The sequence below is a fragment of the Epinephelus lanceolatus genome, chromosome 23, assembly GCF_041903045.1.
Source record: "Epinephelus lanceolatus isolate andai-2023 chromosome 23, ASM4190304v1, whole genome shotgun sequence".
Classification (NCBI taxonomy): Eukaryota; Metazoa; Chordata; class Actinopteri; order Perciformes; family Serranidae; genus Epinephelus; species Epinephelus lanceolatus.
This window is the reverse complement of record NC_135756.1, coordinates 10603980-10622433: the sequence shown is the minus strand read 5'-3', so window position 1 is coordinate 10622433 and position 18454 is coordinate 10603980. Positions and strand designations below refer to the sequence as shown.

The 18454-nt window shown below is 42.1% G+C and overlaps 1 protein-coding gene across 1 annotated transcript in view; it reads right to left on the bottom strand.

Moving 5' to 3' along the window:
* Positions 1-2202: 2202 nt before the first annotated feature.
* sema3c (sema domain, immunoglobulin domain (Ig), short basic domain, secreted, (semaphorin) 3C) overlaps positions 2203-18454 on the bottom strand; it is a 72650-nt gene continuing 56398 nt past the window's right edge. The window contains exons 11-18 of the mRNA XM_033614596.2: positions 17847-17991; positions 17524-17746; positions 14606-14694; positions 11510-11551; positions 11108-11265; positions 10134-10201; positions 7857-7987; positions 2203-5655 (exon numbers count right to left, since the gene is read on the bottom strand). Coding sequence (XP_033470487.1) covers positions 5236-5655; positions 7857-7987; positions 10134-10201; positions 11108-11265; positions 11510-11551; positions 14606-14694; positions 17524-17746; positions 17847-17991 — 1276 coding nt within the window. The 3' untranslated portion in view covers positions 2203-5235. The remainder of the gene's footprint in view (positions 5656-7856; positions 7988-10133; positions 10202-11107; positions 11266-11509; positions 11552-14605; positions 14695-17523; positions 17747-17846; positions 17992-18454) is intronic.

The window sequence follows — 18454 nt, the reverse complement described above, 5'->3', positions numbered from 1 at the left end:
AGCAGTGTTTCTGCCCAGCAGGAGGCCTCTCCTTGGTTTTATGGGTTTTAAATGACCCTGTGCAGCCTCCTGGGTGTCTTTGATTCAACTGTTGGGTCTGAATCTCACATGTCACACTTACAGTATAATGGAGTGTTTCATTTGGGATTAGACGCCTCCTCTTGAGGTGAATTTGCAACCTCGGGGTATCTCAGGTATATGGGAGCCTATTTCTGTCAGTGTGATGGAAGAAAAAGCACGAGAAACTTTCTGAAAATGATGACTTAATATCTCAAAATAATAGTATCTCAGAGTAATGCGATAATAATGACATAATGAGAAACTCAAAATAATGACAGTAGTAATGATAGTAATGATAGTATTGTTTGTCATTATCTTAAGATATTATTTTTTTTTTTTTTTAAAGGTACTAACTCATTATTTTGAGAAAGTTTCTTATTATTTTGTGAAATTTTGTAATTATTTAGAGATATAAACTCACTGATGGACTCAGGGGGTGGGGTCGGGGGGGCGACTGCCGCCCCCTGTTGCCACCTCGGTTGAAAAAGCCGTGCTAAAATGCCCTCTTGAGAGGTGAAAATGAGAGGATGTGCCCTATCAGCTGCCCTCTTGATTAACAAAAACGAGCTGATGTGCCCTTTTGACTGCCCTCTTGATTGATCAAAACAAGACGATGTGCCCTATTGGATGAAAATGAGCGGATGTGCCCTTTTGGCTGCCCTCTTGATTGATCAAAACAAGACGATGTGCCCTATTGGATGAAAATGAGCAGATGTGCCCTTTTGGCTGCCCTCTTGATTGATCAAAACAAGACGATGTGCCCTATTGGATGAAAATGAGCGGATGTGCCCTTTTGGCTGCCCTCTTGTCCCCATGTCATGCAGTAGGTGCCCTTTTTTCCTTTTCGCCCCTGCCCTTCAAACATCCTGAGTCCGTCACTGTATAAACTCATTATTTTGAGAAAGTGTCTCATTCTTTTAACCACTTAGTCATTTTTTTGGAAAGTTTTTCATTATTTCGAGATACTAAGTCTTTTTTTTTTTCATTATTTTGAGATACTAGGTCATTATTTAGAGAAATTTTCTCATTATTTTGAGATACTGTCATTGTTTTTAAAATACATTTCAGATACTAAGCCATTATTTTTGAGAAATTATCTCAAAACAATGAGAAACTAAGTTTTTTTTTCATTATTTTGAGATTCTGCGTCAATATTTTGAGGACTTTTCTCATTTTGAGTTACTAACTCATATTTTTGGGGGAAATGGTTCATTATTTTGACAAAGTTTCTCATTTTGTAACACTGTGCGTTCTTGAATACATCTTTTGATGCACCTGAACACATTGTCAGTGATGTAACCAAACCTAACAAACTCATTATTTTGAGAAATCCAGTCATTATTTTGAGTAAGTTTCTTATTATTTTGAGATACTAAGTCATTCTTTTGAATTATTTTGAGATACTAAGTCATTATTTTGAGAAAGTTTTTCATATTTTTGTTCTAGCAAGTCATTATTTTGAGATACAAACCTGCTGTTTTGAGATATTTTGTATTTTCAGAAACTGAGTCCTTCTTTTAAGAGAGCTTCTCATTATTCTCAGAGAAGTAAGTTATCATTTTGAGAAAATTTCTCATTATAATGACTGACAAGATCTGTTTTTTTTTCATCACACTGGTGGAAATTGGCTTCTCTACAGGCACTGGGCAATAATCTTAAAAATTTAGGACACAAGTTTATGTTTTTCAAAAGCTGGACCCTCTGACGTTAGTGTGTACCCATACACTTTCAATGTTGTCAAAGTTTCTTCGTGTGATAATCGTTTACAGAATAGTTCCACATTTTGGGAGATATACTTGTTAACTTTTTTGTCAAGAGTTAGCTGAGATGATCAGGGTCAAGTCAAATTTTACTACTTTTTTTTGTGCTAAGCTAAGCTAACCAGCTGGTGACTGTAGCTTCATATTTACTGTACAAACAGTGGTATCGATCTTCTCATCAATCTCCAACAAGAAAGTAAATAACAATATATCCCAAAATCATATTGGCCATCATAATCATGACAAGCCCCTCCATGGCATCTATAAAGTCAACAGAGGGATGATGTATCTGCCGGTAACAGAAAGAAAAAAGAAAATCACCTTTTGAGAAATTATACTAATAAAAATATCTGACAATAAAATACATGCTCCTTCTGTAAACTTGAGATTCATCTGCACAGATTTATTTAGGCTATCATGACATTAATAAATAGAAATACATATGTTTCATAACACCGAAATTACACTGAGTTGAAGTTGACATGATGCCGGTCACACAGCTTTATTAAACGCGGAGCAGAGATCTGTTTAGAGGGAAGGTACAGCTAGAAAGTCTTTGTTTTTTCAAAATGAAAATAACACTGTATGTCTCTGCAATTTGCAGATACAGTCATAGCTGGTGAAATATGTTGAAATTATATACACATGTTCACAAAAACACCTGCACAACATTAAATTAAAAGGAGGAAAGGAACAAAAACATACTCTGTACACAAGCAACAAATAACCTCTATCTACATTAACTACGTCTCAGGAAACAAAAGTCTATTCACATATGTCAATTAATTATTATTTCTGAATTAAAGGCGCCCACTTCGCTGTGGACAATGTGGAAAATGTGGATCCAAAGAAGGATGTTGTCATGTTTCAGCATCTACCGTGGGATGTAAACTATGCTGTAAAACTAAAATGTGCTAAATCTAATCCAGGCAAGGATTAAGATGCTTCTACTTTACTGATGGATTTCTATAAACATGCTTCTGTGCAAGAAACAAGAGAAGTATGATACAATCTGCAGCTGAATTACAGTGAGGCAGATTCTCTTACGTGTACGTCTGAGTAATAGGAATAAATACAGGAGGGACTGTGTAAGAATTTTATGTTCTACTCAGTATTTTACTGTTAATCTGTTTGGGTAGAATCAGCACTGGATGTTAATGGGTAACTTTAAAATTTTCAACCTGGACCCTATTTTCAGTTTTTTGTCTGAGTGACTAATAGGAACAACAATTTTGGAAATTGGTCCATTATGAAGCGAGAGTGCTGCAGCTGCAGCGTCATCACCGTGAATTTATGTCCACTAAAAGTGTTTGTTTTTGCCACTGACAGGCTCAGAATGTGATTTTAAGTGTCCGGTGACATTATAAAAAGGATCCCTACAGAGATAGACCTTTTTGTTAAATGAGAAACAGCCTCAAAATTGTCATCGCCAAACCCATCAGACTCCTTTTTATTAAACACTAATTTAACAGATAACAGACTTATAATGAAACAGACTTCATTGAAGTCTGTTTCCACTGAGCTGTACAGTACGGTTCATTTTGGTCTGGTACGCTTATTTTCCATTTCCGCCGTGAAAAGTTGTGGATGGTGCCAATGGAACCATTCCATACCATCCCCAGTGAGTGACAACAACCCTGCCCACATTTAAGAGTACTGTTTGCACCAAAAGTGTTTGGTGGAAACTGGACTTAAGAGTCAACAGAAACAAAATAAAACTTACAACAGACGTCTTGCTTTGTCTTGAAATAAAACCTCAATTTATTCAGTTAAATGTGAAATTACGCTGGCCCTATTTAAGCTAAAATTTTATTTAAATGGTGTCTGGCTTTAGTGATGGTGATTCTGGGGCTGTTTGTAGCTAAACAAACTCATACTCTAACAAAAAGGTCTATCTCTGTAGGGATCTTTTTCATAGAATAATAATCTGAACACTTTTCGTGGACATGAATTGACGGTGCATAGATTCCCCGAATGAGTTCGATAAAATTTTTGAATAATCCCCACAGATAGACCTTTTTGTTTAACGAGAAACAGCCCCAAAATTCGTCAACACCGGACCCACCAGACTCCATTTAAATAAGCAGTAATTTAAGGGTGTTTAGAGTCAGCATATTTTCACATCTAACTTGGTGAATTAAGGGTTAATTTCAACCAAACCAGAGTTGGCGATTGTTGGAACAGTTGAAAGACAAACCAAGATGGTTTTTGTGAGTTCTGAATTTTTCTGTCAACTTTAAATGGAGTGTGTTTAACAATGACAAAATTACCGTTTATTTAAATGGAGTCTGGTGGGTTTGGTGGTGGCAATTGTGGCACTGTTACTGGTTTAAAAAAAAGGTCCATCTCCGTAGGGATCCTTTCCATCAGCTGTGAAACACTTACTATAACAATCTGAGCCTGTCAGCAGCAAAAACAAGCACTGTTAGTAGACATAAACTGATGGTGCACAAATGCCCCAACTGGTTACATAACAGCCTTTTTAGTTGCTGGCAGCTGCAGCCCTCTCGCTCAATACTGAACCACTTTCAAAACTTGTTGAACCCAAAATTCACTTCGACACAACAACTTGGGAAAACAAAGTCCAGGTTGAAAAATATCAAACTTCCCCTTTAAGTCGGCCTTTGATCTAAATCCTTTTAAATTTACAGCGCTGTAATGAAACACTTTTTATTGGTACCACTTATCATCGGCATTTTGTATTAACAGTGCTATTGCAGATAGTGCGTGAGGCAGTCAACCCATGAGAAAATAAAGCATATTTCTCTCATAAATTGACTTTTTATTACCCTACATGTGCCCGCGAACCACTTTCAGTCATTTCACAGAGCAGAGACAACTTTGTTAGTTCAAAGTAAATACAGAAATGTGAGTAGAATCTAATAAAATACTGATATTATACTTTGAGAGGGCGCTCACTCTCAAGCATGCATCAATCTCCCTTTTGTCCCTTTTCAATCTCCCCTATTTACTATTGTGATTTCAAATTACTTCCTCTGTTTGTGAACAAATCCATTGTGAGCTAATATCTGGCCGGTCCAATTTCTCCTCTAATATCTAAAATATGATACGATCATCGACCGTAGCTGCGTCTCAGGGTGTATTTTCATAAGCAATACCAACTGCAGTTTATTAGTGGCACTCATAACAGGGCCACTTCAGTTTGGGTTGTGACTGCAACAGCAAATAAATTGCTCCTGGGTGCCTGTGCGTGTGTACTAGTGTGTGTCACAGCCATCTGGTCACAGAACCTCATGCAAGAAAAAGAGATATTGCCGAATAACAACTCCCTGCACCCACCTCCTCGTTTTACTGTACATCCACAGTGCAGCTCTGCAGTTTGAGATGAGAGTTGGATAATGAGGGGATAGAAACAGAGGAAGGTTTTCGTGTCAGTGTCTGCACCTCCCCTGTGTCAGACCTCTGGGAGGTGATTGCGCCGGTTGCGGATCTTCCTCCGGTCCAGCAGGGGCTTCAGTTTGGCGAGGTCCCCCCTGAGAGGCCCTGGCGGCTGAGGCGGCTGCTGCCTCTGCTGGAGGTTCTGCATCTCCTTCCTCTCTTTGCAGTACTGCTGCACGGCCAAGCTCTCCGCCGGACTGAAGGCTGCCAGGAGGGTCTTCGGGTGCAACGAGCTGGCCCAGGCCCACGGCGACTGCTGTTTGTCTGTCAGCACGCTCACCATGGCCTCGCTCAGCACTTGCAGGCGGATCTTGGCGACGGTGCGCTTGAAGCTGTTCTCAGTGGTCAGGCAATAGTAGAGGCCCTGGTCGGACAGCTGGACGGAGCGGATGAGGAGGCCGTGCTCCGTGGAGAGGACGCGGTCACTCAGCTTCACCTGTGGTTGACACAGTTAGTTAGTGCCATAACCCCGTCCACATGGTTTGTAGCACAAAATTGGAAAAGCTCCAAATCAAAGCAGTACCTGAACGATACTGACAGGGAAACCTGACAAATACTAACTGAAGATTAATGGAGTCACTTAAAAGGGATCTATCATGCTTTTCCTTATTTTCTGTCATATATATAATGTTACAATGATGCATGTTCATATTAAACGTGGCCAAAGTTTCAAATGATGAGGTAAACATATGTATAAGTAATCATTGTGAGCAAAAACCTCAGACTTCAGACCATTCTGACACTCTTTCAAGGTTTATTCTAACTTTTGAGACAAGCAGACGTCAGCCTATTATTGCATCTATGAGAGATTTTGTCTGTCTCTATGTGTCAGCCCTGTGATAGTCTGGCAACCTGTCCAGGGTGTGCATGTACATGAAAATCCATCTCGTCAGGGTTCAAGTAATGCGTTCGTGTATGCGGAGCTACTGACAGCTACGGTTATGGTTTAGATGTGTGTGGCCAGTGTTTCTAACAACAATGGCTGCTCCTAAAGAAGTTAGGAGTTGTATCAGAACTGGAGAGTACGCTGAAAGAACGGCACTGAAAGCCCACAAAACTTTTCCCATAGGCGAAAAATATGGATACATGGTGGATCCATTTAGTATGACAAAATTTTCAAAGTCTAGATGAGCTGCAAGATAAAATAATTTTATCCCCATTCAAATTAATGGAGTGCTAAACTGGAAGTAACCAGCTCGGCCAGCCATAGATAGATAGGTAGTTAGGTAGGTAGGTAGGTAGCTTGGTTGGTCAGTCGGTCGGTCGGTAGGTAGGTTGGTAGGTAGCTAGGTAGGTAGGTTGGTTGGTTGGTCGGTAGGTAGGTAGGTAGGTAGGTCGGTAGGTTGGTTGGTTGGTCAGTCGGTCGGTAGGTAGGTAGGTTGGTAGGTAGGTCGGTCGGTCGGTCGGTCGCTTGGTAGGTAGGTAGGTAGGTCGGTCGGTAGCTTGGTTGGTTGGTCGGTAGGTAGGTAGATCGGTCGGTAGCTTGGTTGGTTGGTTGGTCGGTAGGTAGGTAGATAGAAATTTTGCTGCGTTTGACTCTCTGAATAAAACATGGATAAACATCAGCAGCAAAAGTGCTATTGCAAAAGTTAAATGTCCATTCTCTCCAAGAGCCAGTGAGGCCTCAGCCAAGGACGGCGCCACCATAACGGAAGTGTACTTTGCCATCGTTATCTTATATGTGTCAGTTGAATGTTTGGCTTCATACACCACTGAGCGTCCATAGGGGTGAAATGGGTCCTGCTTTTTACACTGCATCCAGCTCCTCTATAGATCCATGGTCCATGATACACGGTGACGGACAGATGGTTCATCCAATCACCTGCCAAATATTTTTGAAAGTGCCAGTCCTTTTCCAAACAGATTCCAACGACAGCTTCTCAGATGGTCATGTGTTAACAAACCATCTGGCGTGTCAGGTTACTAATACATATGCTTCACTAGGACAGATACATCTTCTGAAGACATTTCAAATGTGGCTGCTGCTGAAGATATGCAGCGAAAAGAAGTGTAAAAAGGAGTTGAAATGGACGTCACAGTGGAGGTGCTGAAAGTTTTAAATGTGCCTTCAGTTTAAAAATAAATCGATGGCGACACTCTAAATCCAACAGCTTCGTCCTTTCTCACTTTAAAATCAGCCTGGCCTTAATTTGGAAAAGACTCTGATCATTACACACCATAAAACTAAAGTGATTTATTTAAAGGGCCAACTTCTATTCTCACGGGGAGACGCTATAAAACAGCCATTACTCTGAATCTACTCCACTGAGGTGAGAGCTCCATCCATAAAGGGTTTTTCATGCAGGCGCACTCGGGCCAAGCTTTATCTAATCTCGTCAAATATTTGTAAAGCATTTCCCCCGCTGAGATCCCAGTCATTAGTCTGGGCCTATAGGATGTTTGATCTGTATGACGCTCCATGTTCTCTGTGTCATTCCTCAGGCGTAACAAGTCCTGATCAAGCGTGTGAGCTCATTTGATCGCCATGACATGTTAAATGTTTGATGTAATATTTCAACGACGTAGCCAAAACATGAAAAGCACATTTTATCTTGAAGGGGTTTTTGTTGTGCCATGTCAGCTTGTTAGATACGGGCTGTGATGTCGACCTTTGACCTCTCTAAATGTCAAACTGACCTCTTTCCTCCTGTCATTGTCTCTGTGAATGAGCCAGCGAATAGACGCCTGAGGAGACTTGGGAAGACACTCCAGGAAGGTGGTGTTGTTCTTGACGCCGTACTGTGTCATCTCCACTGCGTTCCTGTAGGCTAACACATACACACATGCACACACAAACACACACAGAGTCAAGGGAGTCACTTCAGACGTCACTCGCTGACAGACACAAACCCCACAGATGGCCTCAAATCTGTCTCAAGTCCCCACTGCGAGAGGGAAATGTTGACACAGAGCTTAGTCCGACACCTGCAGCACCACCAAACTCCACCCAGACTTCTCCGGGTTCCGCAGACTGACAAAATAACCGTCGATGCACCGGAGCAACTCCGTCTCGTCTCATTTGCTGCGTTGTTTCTGTCGCAGCTAAATGGTTCGTCACTCAGCTGGATGTGTGACAGGGCTGTGACTAATTAGTGGTAATGGCCATATGGTTTGTTCCCCAAGCTCGTTTTAATTTAGAGATGTAAACTGTTGGAGGAAATGGGACACTCTGGGGAGCAAATCTTCTCCGCTCATTAAACCGCACCCTGCCAGTGTTGCTGGGTGAGCTTTGGTGATGGATGTTGTTGGTACCTGGACTCAGAGACCTCTGGATGGGTACGTTAAAACACAAAAATACACAGAAGATGCAGCTACAGCTTTGGTGTAAACAACTACAATCATTTTATATTGATTGTATTGACAGTTTTGCCATTGTGTGAAACACATGTGCTGCATTTACATGCTCCTTGGGTGGTTTCTAGATGATTTCCAGAGTTGGGAAGTCATTCTTCTGAGCTGTTCATGAGCTTTGAGTCATAACGTGGAAACAACATGGATGCTACAAAGAAGGTGTGATGTATTTTATTGCTCAGAGCGTTAAAACGACACAACAATAACAGTGAATTTTAATATTTTATATAGTGATTTTCGTCCTAGACGTGTTGACGCACCAGTGCATCCCCTAAAAAATAACACGAAAATATTGCTTTACCTTTGTTGTCGGGATTAATGCTGATAAATAACTTTTCTAACTAATCTCGGTCACTCTACGTGGACAGCAACTAACCGCTACAACCGAACACCATATTACAAATTACATGTGAGCAAAAAATTGACGCGCAATATGTGAACTAACCCAACATTTATTTTCGTCACCATGTTCCTGTAATGTCAACTTAACAACTTGTGTACCAAAATTCTCGCGGACTTTCTGAGATCTTTGGGCAACAAGGTCTCACTCCGAAGTTGTAGAAATCCGGCACTTAGGCAGTGACTAGCGGCGTCAGACACTCACGAAAAAGCTGTGCTTTAACGTTAGCATGATACATGGTCGGTTGCTGTTATAGTTAAATGGTGCTTGGCGGCATTGGTGGGAAACGCGGCGGGACACAAACAAAGGTTAAGGTGACGAAAGTCCACGAAAGTCCACAGGGGTGTTCAGCTCCCATAAGATTATAAAGCCAAACCCTGTTCTTTTTTCCAAAACCCAATCATGTGCTGCTGTTGTTGAAGGCAAAAAAACGTCAACTGGTGTTGTTTTTACCGACGTAGTGCATTCAGTTTGAAAGAGACTGAATATAAACGGTAAATTTCCTGTGAAAACAGAAGTGCATTTTGAAAGAAGACAATGCATGTAACAGGCAGAACTTGACACGGCGTCCCAGAGTGTCAACAACCAACACACCCAGGGTACCTTGCACATCATATCTGGACGTTGAAAGTCCATGACCTACGTCGGTATGTGACGAGAAAACGCAACACTGACATATTATCACCTTATAAATTTGTTAAGGCTAATACGTTACCAACCAGTGACCTATTTACACATCCTGCTGACACGTAGCAACATTAGCATTCATTTGGAGTTGTGTTTCTGACCACCTGATGAACATAAGTTGAGTATTCACTTTCATTTTCACTCTATTTTGGTTCCTACGACCTCCTGAGAAACATATCTAGATTTATAGCTGCTTGCCGCTTTCCCTCGCCAGCTTCTTCCTAATTTCGTCTGCTGTCTGGTGCTGGGCATGCAGCATACAGTGGGGTTTATCAGAGCTTTGCCGCCTGCTGTAGTGAGGTTGATGACGGCGTAATTTGTGGGCCATAAAATCTAAACAAATAGCTACAAGAGGCTAAGCTCTGTAGAGCTGTGGTAAAATTCTCGGTGTCCCTTCAAGCGACACCTTTCACATCAAACCCAGCCATTTGATGCTTCCCTAAAATAAAAGTATTGATTCGAGCAGCTTGAAATACCTTTTAGATTGAATCCTCGGCACTGAGTGAGCGGATTTCCGTGCATAATGTCCTGCCGTCTGCTCCTCCTAAAACAAGAAGAAACAGCGTTGAGTATAAATACACTGCAGCTAAATACAGAACAAATAGACAACATTCTTACCCATATATTCATCCCATATTAAAGCTGTGGAGGGAGCCGACAGTGCCAAAACAATGAGGAAAATCTGACTGTTATTCCACTCGGCGGTGCACACTCATATGTAACAGCTTGAGGAAAAGAGCGTGTAAACAGTTGACACATTTCACACACATTTTCCGCAGGAACATGAGGGCTGCACTTTTGTTCTGCGACCAAACTAAACTTGACCTGCGGCCGGCTGGAATGTCAAGAGACACGCAGCCAGTCCTTCAAGAGACCGGAGAAGTGTCGGGCTCAGAGGTGAGGTCGCTTATACCACCTTGTCTGTGTTATGTCTAGACGGACGGAGGGAAACAACAAAAGCAGAATTAGTGACATACTTACACTGAAGTGTGTGCTGAGGGATACCAGCCATGTGATCTTTGTGCCCTCACAGGTTGCGACCAGCTCTTTTCTGGTCTTGTTTAACATGTTGTTGTACATCATCTGGTGCCCACATTCAGGACAACTTGATGTGGTACATTGATTAATTTCATATTTGTTATGTAACTGATGGATGCTGCTTTTGTTGTGTGTTGGAGGCCCAAATCCTCACGAGATTCTCATGGCAAGTGAACAGAAATATTGAATGCTATTGAAAAATCTGCACTATGCTGTTGTTTATTTAACTCTTGTGAACGTTTTGAATGGCTGCCCCCATGAATGGGCTCCCTAATCAACACCTGTCAGCACTACACTGCTGAGGGATCAATCCTTAATGGACACTTAAACGTCTTTGCAGAACATTTAAAAGTTACCGAACACCGGCACCAAACCGCAGTAATGACCCCTTAAACTGTAAACCTCTGTGTACCTTTTGCTGGTGGGGTAGAAGCGGGAGCAGCTGAGTCCGTCCCAGGCGCAGTAGGGGTCTCTGGCGAGGCAGCAGTCAGCGCAAGCCGAGCCGTAAGCGTGGCAACGGTGCAGGGAGACCTGCGAGACCCCGAACTCGGAGCTGACGTACAGCTGTTGCTGCAAAGTAAACAGTTCAAATGTCAGCCGCCCTGTTTGTCTTAATAAGTGGCCGGCTGACAGGAAAATGAGGCAGAGCGCCGAAACAATTATGGCTCATTATTTCCCTGCCTTTGGGAGGCTTATTACACACTGGAGAGTTGTGTTTTGAGCATTACATAGTAGCCACAGACAATGAATAACATATTAAAACAATAAAACGGCACTTAATGTGTGAGGTCAGCAGAGTTGGAGGGACACTTACTTTCTTTGAGGATATTCTCAAGTTTGTAACAGGAGCTTGATTCTGAAAAATAACACACACAAGAGCAAAGTTCAGAGCTTTTAGACGTTGTTGACAGTTACTTCTATCAAAATCTTAGAGGAATAGGTGGGAACATGTTGGGGAAAAGGAAGGGAACAACTTTTTAAAGGAATACTTCACTCCCCAAATGACCATTTGTATATCAGTTACTCACCCTGTGTTACGTAAACTTAGTGAGGAGAACTTTGTTTTTCTCGCATCCCTCTACGGTGAACGAAGAATCCAAAAAAGGAGAAAATTCTTGATGAATTGAAGTCATAGGGGTCCATGTTTAATAAACTTACAGCTTGTGCAGTATAATCCAAGTCTTGTTTATCCAGTCATATGCTCAGTACTTCCCAAACAGACAGGCCTTTCTGACAGGGAACTGAACTAAAAGGAAACTTATCCATACTATCAATAAAGCCAGACTCCATTGACAAAAACAGTATTTTATCTCATTGAATACAGGAGCTGCTGGTCTACCACTGCCTCACTGTTTTGTGAGTTTATGTTAGTCCAATGACACAAACAAACAACCGATCTCGGCAGTGGTAAAACAAAAACAAAAAAAAAAAGGCCCAGAAATAACTTGTATTCAAGAGCGTCCGTGATAAAAACTACACGTTCGCAAATCTAGTCTAAGTTCCCTATTGTGGATAAGTGCCTTGTGCATTGCGGTGCCTTCAATTTCAGTCGATAAAGTGCAGTGAATGAATACTGGAGTCCTGACAAATGCATTCTGACCTATATGCCGGGCGAATGTCCATCCTAAGAATCAGTTATTACAGTCCAACATTCTTCAGTTTATGTTTACAGATGTTTTTGATATATTTTCCCCTCTGTTTTAAAAAAAAAATTGTCCACATGACTTTTGTTTTACAAATCATCTCCATCCACACTAGAAGGTGAAAATGCTCTCCACTCGTCTCAAAGGTAATAAGGTGTACAGGCTAACATTAACATTTTCAAAACACCTAGTGGAGATCTTATCACTGTTGAGTCCCCTTTGATATGAGGACAAAAGAGCACACACAAAGGTATGAGGCATGCTCTGGTCATGCATAAGCTTTCTTTCACTCCTCATCGACAACAATCCCTCTTGTCAAAATTGTCCACTAATTTGACTAGCCCAATCCGAAATCACTGTTTTTGGCTGACTTTAAACCGAGGACACTGAGGTGGAACAAAAAACAGTGGCCCCAGCAGATGTCTCTGTGCGTCTGTGAAATGGTGCAGTAATACTAAGTTTAAGTGTAAAGCAGTCATTAGACCAAGCAGTGCTAGCAAAACGCAATTTCGCATTTTCACGTCGGCCACTGTCGTCAGCAGTCCCTCTAAAAAAAAACAACAGATTTTTAATGTGAAATTGTTTTATTCAGTTTTATATAGGTTTAAATCAGTGGGACCGTTTGTTTTGGAGACCAAGGGGCCTCTGTAAAGATTCAGCTCCTGTAAAAACAAAACCCTCTACGGGTATCCTAATTGGGAGTTTACTGGGAGAAGTTTAGGCCCAATCCCAATACCCCCCCTTGTCCACTACCCCTTAGCCCTCTAAATGAACAAGGGGTAGGGGTTGAAATCTTTCCCTAGGAATTGGGACACCACTCACTACGTCACTGCGTCGGTTACGTTCACGCATATGTAACTATTTTAAACAGGAAGCCGTGAGCCATCTACATTTCCAACTGGCATCTACAATGGAGTCTCCGGTTGAGTTAATCCTACCGATCGCATTTGCTGTATTCATCATGCTTTGTTTGATGAAGGACAGACGACGAAATGATATGTACGACAGGGGACTAACCAGCTAACATTACGAGGCAGCATAGTTATACTAGCTGGCGTGTTATCATAATGTGAAAAAGCTGACAATTTTGCAGAACAGGACAGATGACAGACGCCAGATAGTGCGAGCTAGCTAGCTAGCGAACAAGCAACATGACGACGGTAACGTTAGCTAGCTGGCTAGCTTTCTGTCAACTCCAATCTAGACATCGTGAAAAGCAATAACAACTTTTTTCCCTGTCTCTTGCTCGGTGGTAGCCATGGCGACGTCTACCCCTCGCTGGCAAGTCAGCATCTGAAATCCCTCGCTCTGAAGGGCTAGTTTCATACCCACTACCCCTTGTTATACCCTCTACCCCTACACGCAAAAAGGAATTGGGACACCCCTACCCCTCGCGGGAATGCGCAAATCTAGGGGTAGGGCCAAGGGGGGGTATTGGGATGGGCCCTTAAGCTTGTGGCAATCTACAATCCTCTAGATTCCACGAAATCCTACACACTGCTCCACTCTGTGTTAGTGGACTAAAACTCTGAAAGGGAGGTCACAACGTGGAGGGAAATATCCTTTCTTCAAAACATCTGTATATGTGTAGACAGAGCCATAGTTTTGATGTTGTTAAACATGGACCCCTATGACTTCAATTCATTGAGGATTTTCTCAGTTTTTGGATTCTTCGCTCACAGTGGAGGCATGCAAGAAAAACAAAGTTTTCTTCACTAATTCATCGTAACATGGGGTGAGGAACTGATACACAATTGGTCATTTGGAGGGTGAAGTATTCCTTTAATGACAATTTAAAACAGCCACAGCAGAGACCGTACCCATCCAGGATCAGCTTCTCACCAGATGTATCTTTATAAAGGAAATATATACGTTCAACTGAGAATAAATCTCCCCTAAATGAAGCACAGCTATAGTTCAGGTGCAGTGAAAGATCAAAGGAGCTGTGGCCTTTACGTCCGATCACAGGTTGATCACACGTTTAGCGCTCTGAGCTACGATAAAGCAACATGTGTGATGGTTCACTGGGGGCAACAACCAGACCCTTGCGGTATGTTAGCATGTTTCCCATCACTCTGCGCTGCACTACGCTGCAGAACATCTATCTCCTGTGTACCACCGTGCCTCTGTCTGTCTGCCCTTGGCCTTTGTGTTGTGGCCAAGTGCACCCCCGCCCCGCTACCCCCACCACCTGATTTGTGGGAAAGAAAAGGGATGAAAGTGAGAGTGGAATGAAAGAAGAAAGGAGAGAAAAACAGACAGCTGACCTTAAACACTTCCAGCTCCTCCAGGATCAGATCTTCATGCAGGGATTGATTGCTTGGCAGCACAATTACCTTCTGTACTGTACCTTTGTCTGGGGGGCAGAGAGCAGACATGTCATGAGCTGTAACCACACATAAAACAACCGTGTGAAACAGATACACACACTCAATAAAGACTGCCCAGACAGAGAAACTACAATACAACTGCTGGGGGAAAAAAATAAACTCCTGCTCTGTTTTCCTTTGCCCATGTTTGCTTTTGAATTAGGCACGATAGCTGGTTTTCACAGCAGAATCAACTGTGGCAGGAGTGGGAATGGAAGCTCTTAAGCCCGCGCAGGGGCGGAGAAGGGCCACGGAAAGGGCAACATGCAACACAAGCATCATCAATACAGCTGTTTGGTCCTGGGAGCTGGAGCAGCGGAGTGAGGGAGGACAGTAACAGCTCCTGGAAATGCGTGATAAGAGCGTCTCCCTCAGACAAAGCAGCATTTCGGGGGGCTCAGATATTGTTGGACAGCACTGTTTTTTTTTTTTTTTTTTTCAAGAGATCCAGGCAGGAGAAACAGAATGGAGAGACTGTCTGATAAACACAAGCAGCTGTGAGAGAGAGAGAAAAGGAGTATGCAAATACATGCTTGTGCACGAGTGGAGATGCACGTGTTCACATGTTATTCTACTGTATTTAACCACCACACTGTGAGCACCGAAACAAGAGGTATAATTCTATATACTTCCTGCCTGTGAGGCGAGATAAAACACTTTTAATAGTTTTAGGAAGTTTTAAAAACACAAGCTCTAACATCAAGGCTGACATTTGATTAAAACAAACAGGGTAAAGACCTGCAGGCTCTCTCACCTGATTCAATAAAATGAGATCCTATCTTAAGGACCTTGTCTTATTGCCCTGTTTATGGCCTAATTGTGACATAATGTAAGCTACATGCTATATCACGCTGTCTGTGTTTTCAAATGTGCCACCACGCCCACAGTGTACTATCCCCTCTGTTATCTGTCTATCTGATGACCAGCTGTGGCAAAAGGATTCCGCTCAACAATCATTTACTCATAAAATACCTCACTGACTTCTTCAACCTGTCTGGTTACAGGATTAAGGCGACTGTGACTGCTCGGTGACACGCTCATTAGAGCTAGATTAATAAATCCTACGAGCCTGTATGAGCTCATGACAGATGCATCTGTGCAGGTGTATATATCAGCTGAAGAAAGTGCAGCAGAAAAACTGTATTTAACTGTATTTTTTTTGCGCATATGTGAACACTCCAAGAGAACTCAGACCCCTCTGAAGTGAACCAAGCTCAGACCTTCTCTTTCCAACTTTAACAAACAGGTTTCGTCAGATCCCTCTTCTCTTTCTTTACCCTCTTCTCGGTACTGCGCACTGGCACCAAATCTTTTAGCAGTAAAGAGTAGTGGACTGTACCGGCCTCCGTTCCTCCCTGGTTATAAGTTTATATGGCAAAGAAAACACCACAGATCTACTCAAGGTGCATCCTTAGGTCCCCAGCAATACACCCACCACATGTGAAGTAGATTGGATGAGGAATTCTGGAGATATGCAAAGAACACATAGAAAGACAGAAAGACAGGTTCCTTGCTTTATAGTTGTTTATAGCTTTATAGATATCCTGCTTAGAACATATTTTGGTCACAGTTCTTTAAAGCTATTTTAAGGCATCCTTATCACAGCTGTGTGCCTCTCATACATAAATGTCTCCCCAGACTCATATAATATATGTGGTGAAGACTTTGAAGGAATTCAATAGAAGGTGTTAAATGTATTTTTGGCGAAATGTAGATGCTTCACACACATCTTCAACCTGGCAGCACAGACAATCTATAAAATCAGCACAGTTTCAAGATGGACCCCAAGATTAGTGTCACCAATTCAGTGTCTGACCAAATGTCTCCCCTTCTGTTCCTGAGATATGACATTGAATAATGGCCAGAAAAGTGTTTTTGCATAACATTATGATGTCACAGTGAAGTTGACCTTTTGGATATAAAATGTCATCAGTATATTCTGTCAGACATTTGTGCCAAATTCTGTCATAATTGGTGTATGAATTCTTTAGTTATGGCCAAAAAAGGGTTTTGTGAGGTCACAGTGACCTTGACCCTTGACCATCAAATTTTACTCTATTTGTGATGTTTGTGCCAAATTTGAAGAAATTCCCTTGAGGTGTTTCTGAGCTATCATGTTCAAGAGGGTGGAGCAGACGCAAGATCACAGTGACCTTGACATTTAAAATTTGACCACCAAAATCAGTCAGTTCAGTGTGGAGTCCAAGTGGATGTTTGTGCCAAAATTGAAGACATTTCCTCAATGCGTTCCTGAAATATCACGTTCACAAGAATGGAATGGAAGGACATACAACCTGAAAACATAATGCCTCCGGTCAAAGCTGTTGCTGGTGCAGAGGCATAAAAAATATTAGTTGGTGTGTCATTATCAGATTTTTTACACCTTTAAATTCTGACATCGATATCAGCCTAAAAAATGCAGTACCGGTCGGGTTTTGATGCTCACGTCAAAAGTAAGACTTCAATTAATAGTCTTATTATTTTTTCTGGAGAAACAAAAAAATCTGACTTTGGGTGTTGAAAAAGTAAAATGACCTTGACACTAAAAGAGTGACTCCTTTTTACAATTTGACTCTCATTTTTAAAAAATCGAACACGATGAAAAATGGCATTTATTTTCACAATACCTGCAAAAAATGTAATTTTTTTGCTTTTTAAATTTTGGAGGATATACGTGAGCTTGCTCTATGACAGCATTTTTTATTGTGACCTTAACAAGCAGTGTAAAACACAGGCTGTTGTTCATAGCAGGCTTAAAAAACCCTCAAAACTGGCTGTACTTTGATAGAAGATACACATTCTGTCAACAGTCATACCTGTGCCCAGGAACAACACTTGGTAGTTTCCGTCGGCAGCCAAAACCTGGTCCACTGCCACCGATGTGTATTTGTAGTCAGCGTTGGTCCGAACCACCAGAGGTCTCCTCCCCACTGGGTAGATGGGGTTGAACATGACCGGGTGGTTCCGTACGAAGGTCACCACATCATCTGGGAACTCCTTTGTCGTATGGATGTCAGGTGTGAAGGCTCCACCGGGACACTGGTGGAACAAAAAGTGTTAAAAAGAATGTCATGGTCATCACTGACAAAATCCAGTCCATTTATTTCTTAACCAGTGAATGGGCTAGAAATGAACTCACAGTTCCGGGCCTTGGGTATGGGATGCGTCCCTGGAATGCCACCCACTGAAAGTTGGGCCCCTCTCTGTGAGCGAAGGGCCCGTTGAAGACTGTGAGGATGTCGGCCATGTTGTACACACACACCGCCGAGCCTTTAAACACGGAGCTGAGGAAATGAGATGCATAACTTTGTATCAAGCACAACAGTAGGAACCTACTGCACTCACAACCTCCAGACCCACCCTGCTAAAATATTCTGCAGTTGTTATTCAAGGACTGTTTCTGAGGATGTTATACAGTCTGGGATCTGAATCAGCGCCACTCTCCAGTGGGGACAGCTCACTTGTTTCTTGGCTAAGTCATTTAAAACCACATTGCTTAACACATAAAAGAGTCTTTGTTGAAAAGGGGAGCAGAAGCATTTTGTGCAAAGTGGAGACAGAGGAAGAATCACAGTGTGGAGAAAAAAATAACATTGAGGTGAGAGACCTAAAGGACCTCACTGTTTGGTTTGGCTGTGTTCTCTGAGCCAGGTTCCTCTACTGTAACCTTTCTATGATCCTTAGGTAACAAGTGAACTGAAGGCCTGTGGCAGTGTCATCCTGGGCTAACCAGACGAACTCAATTAG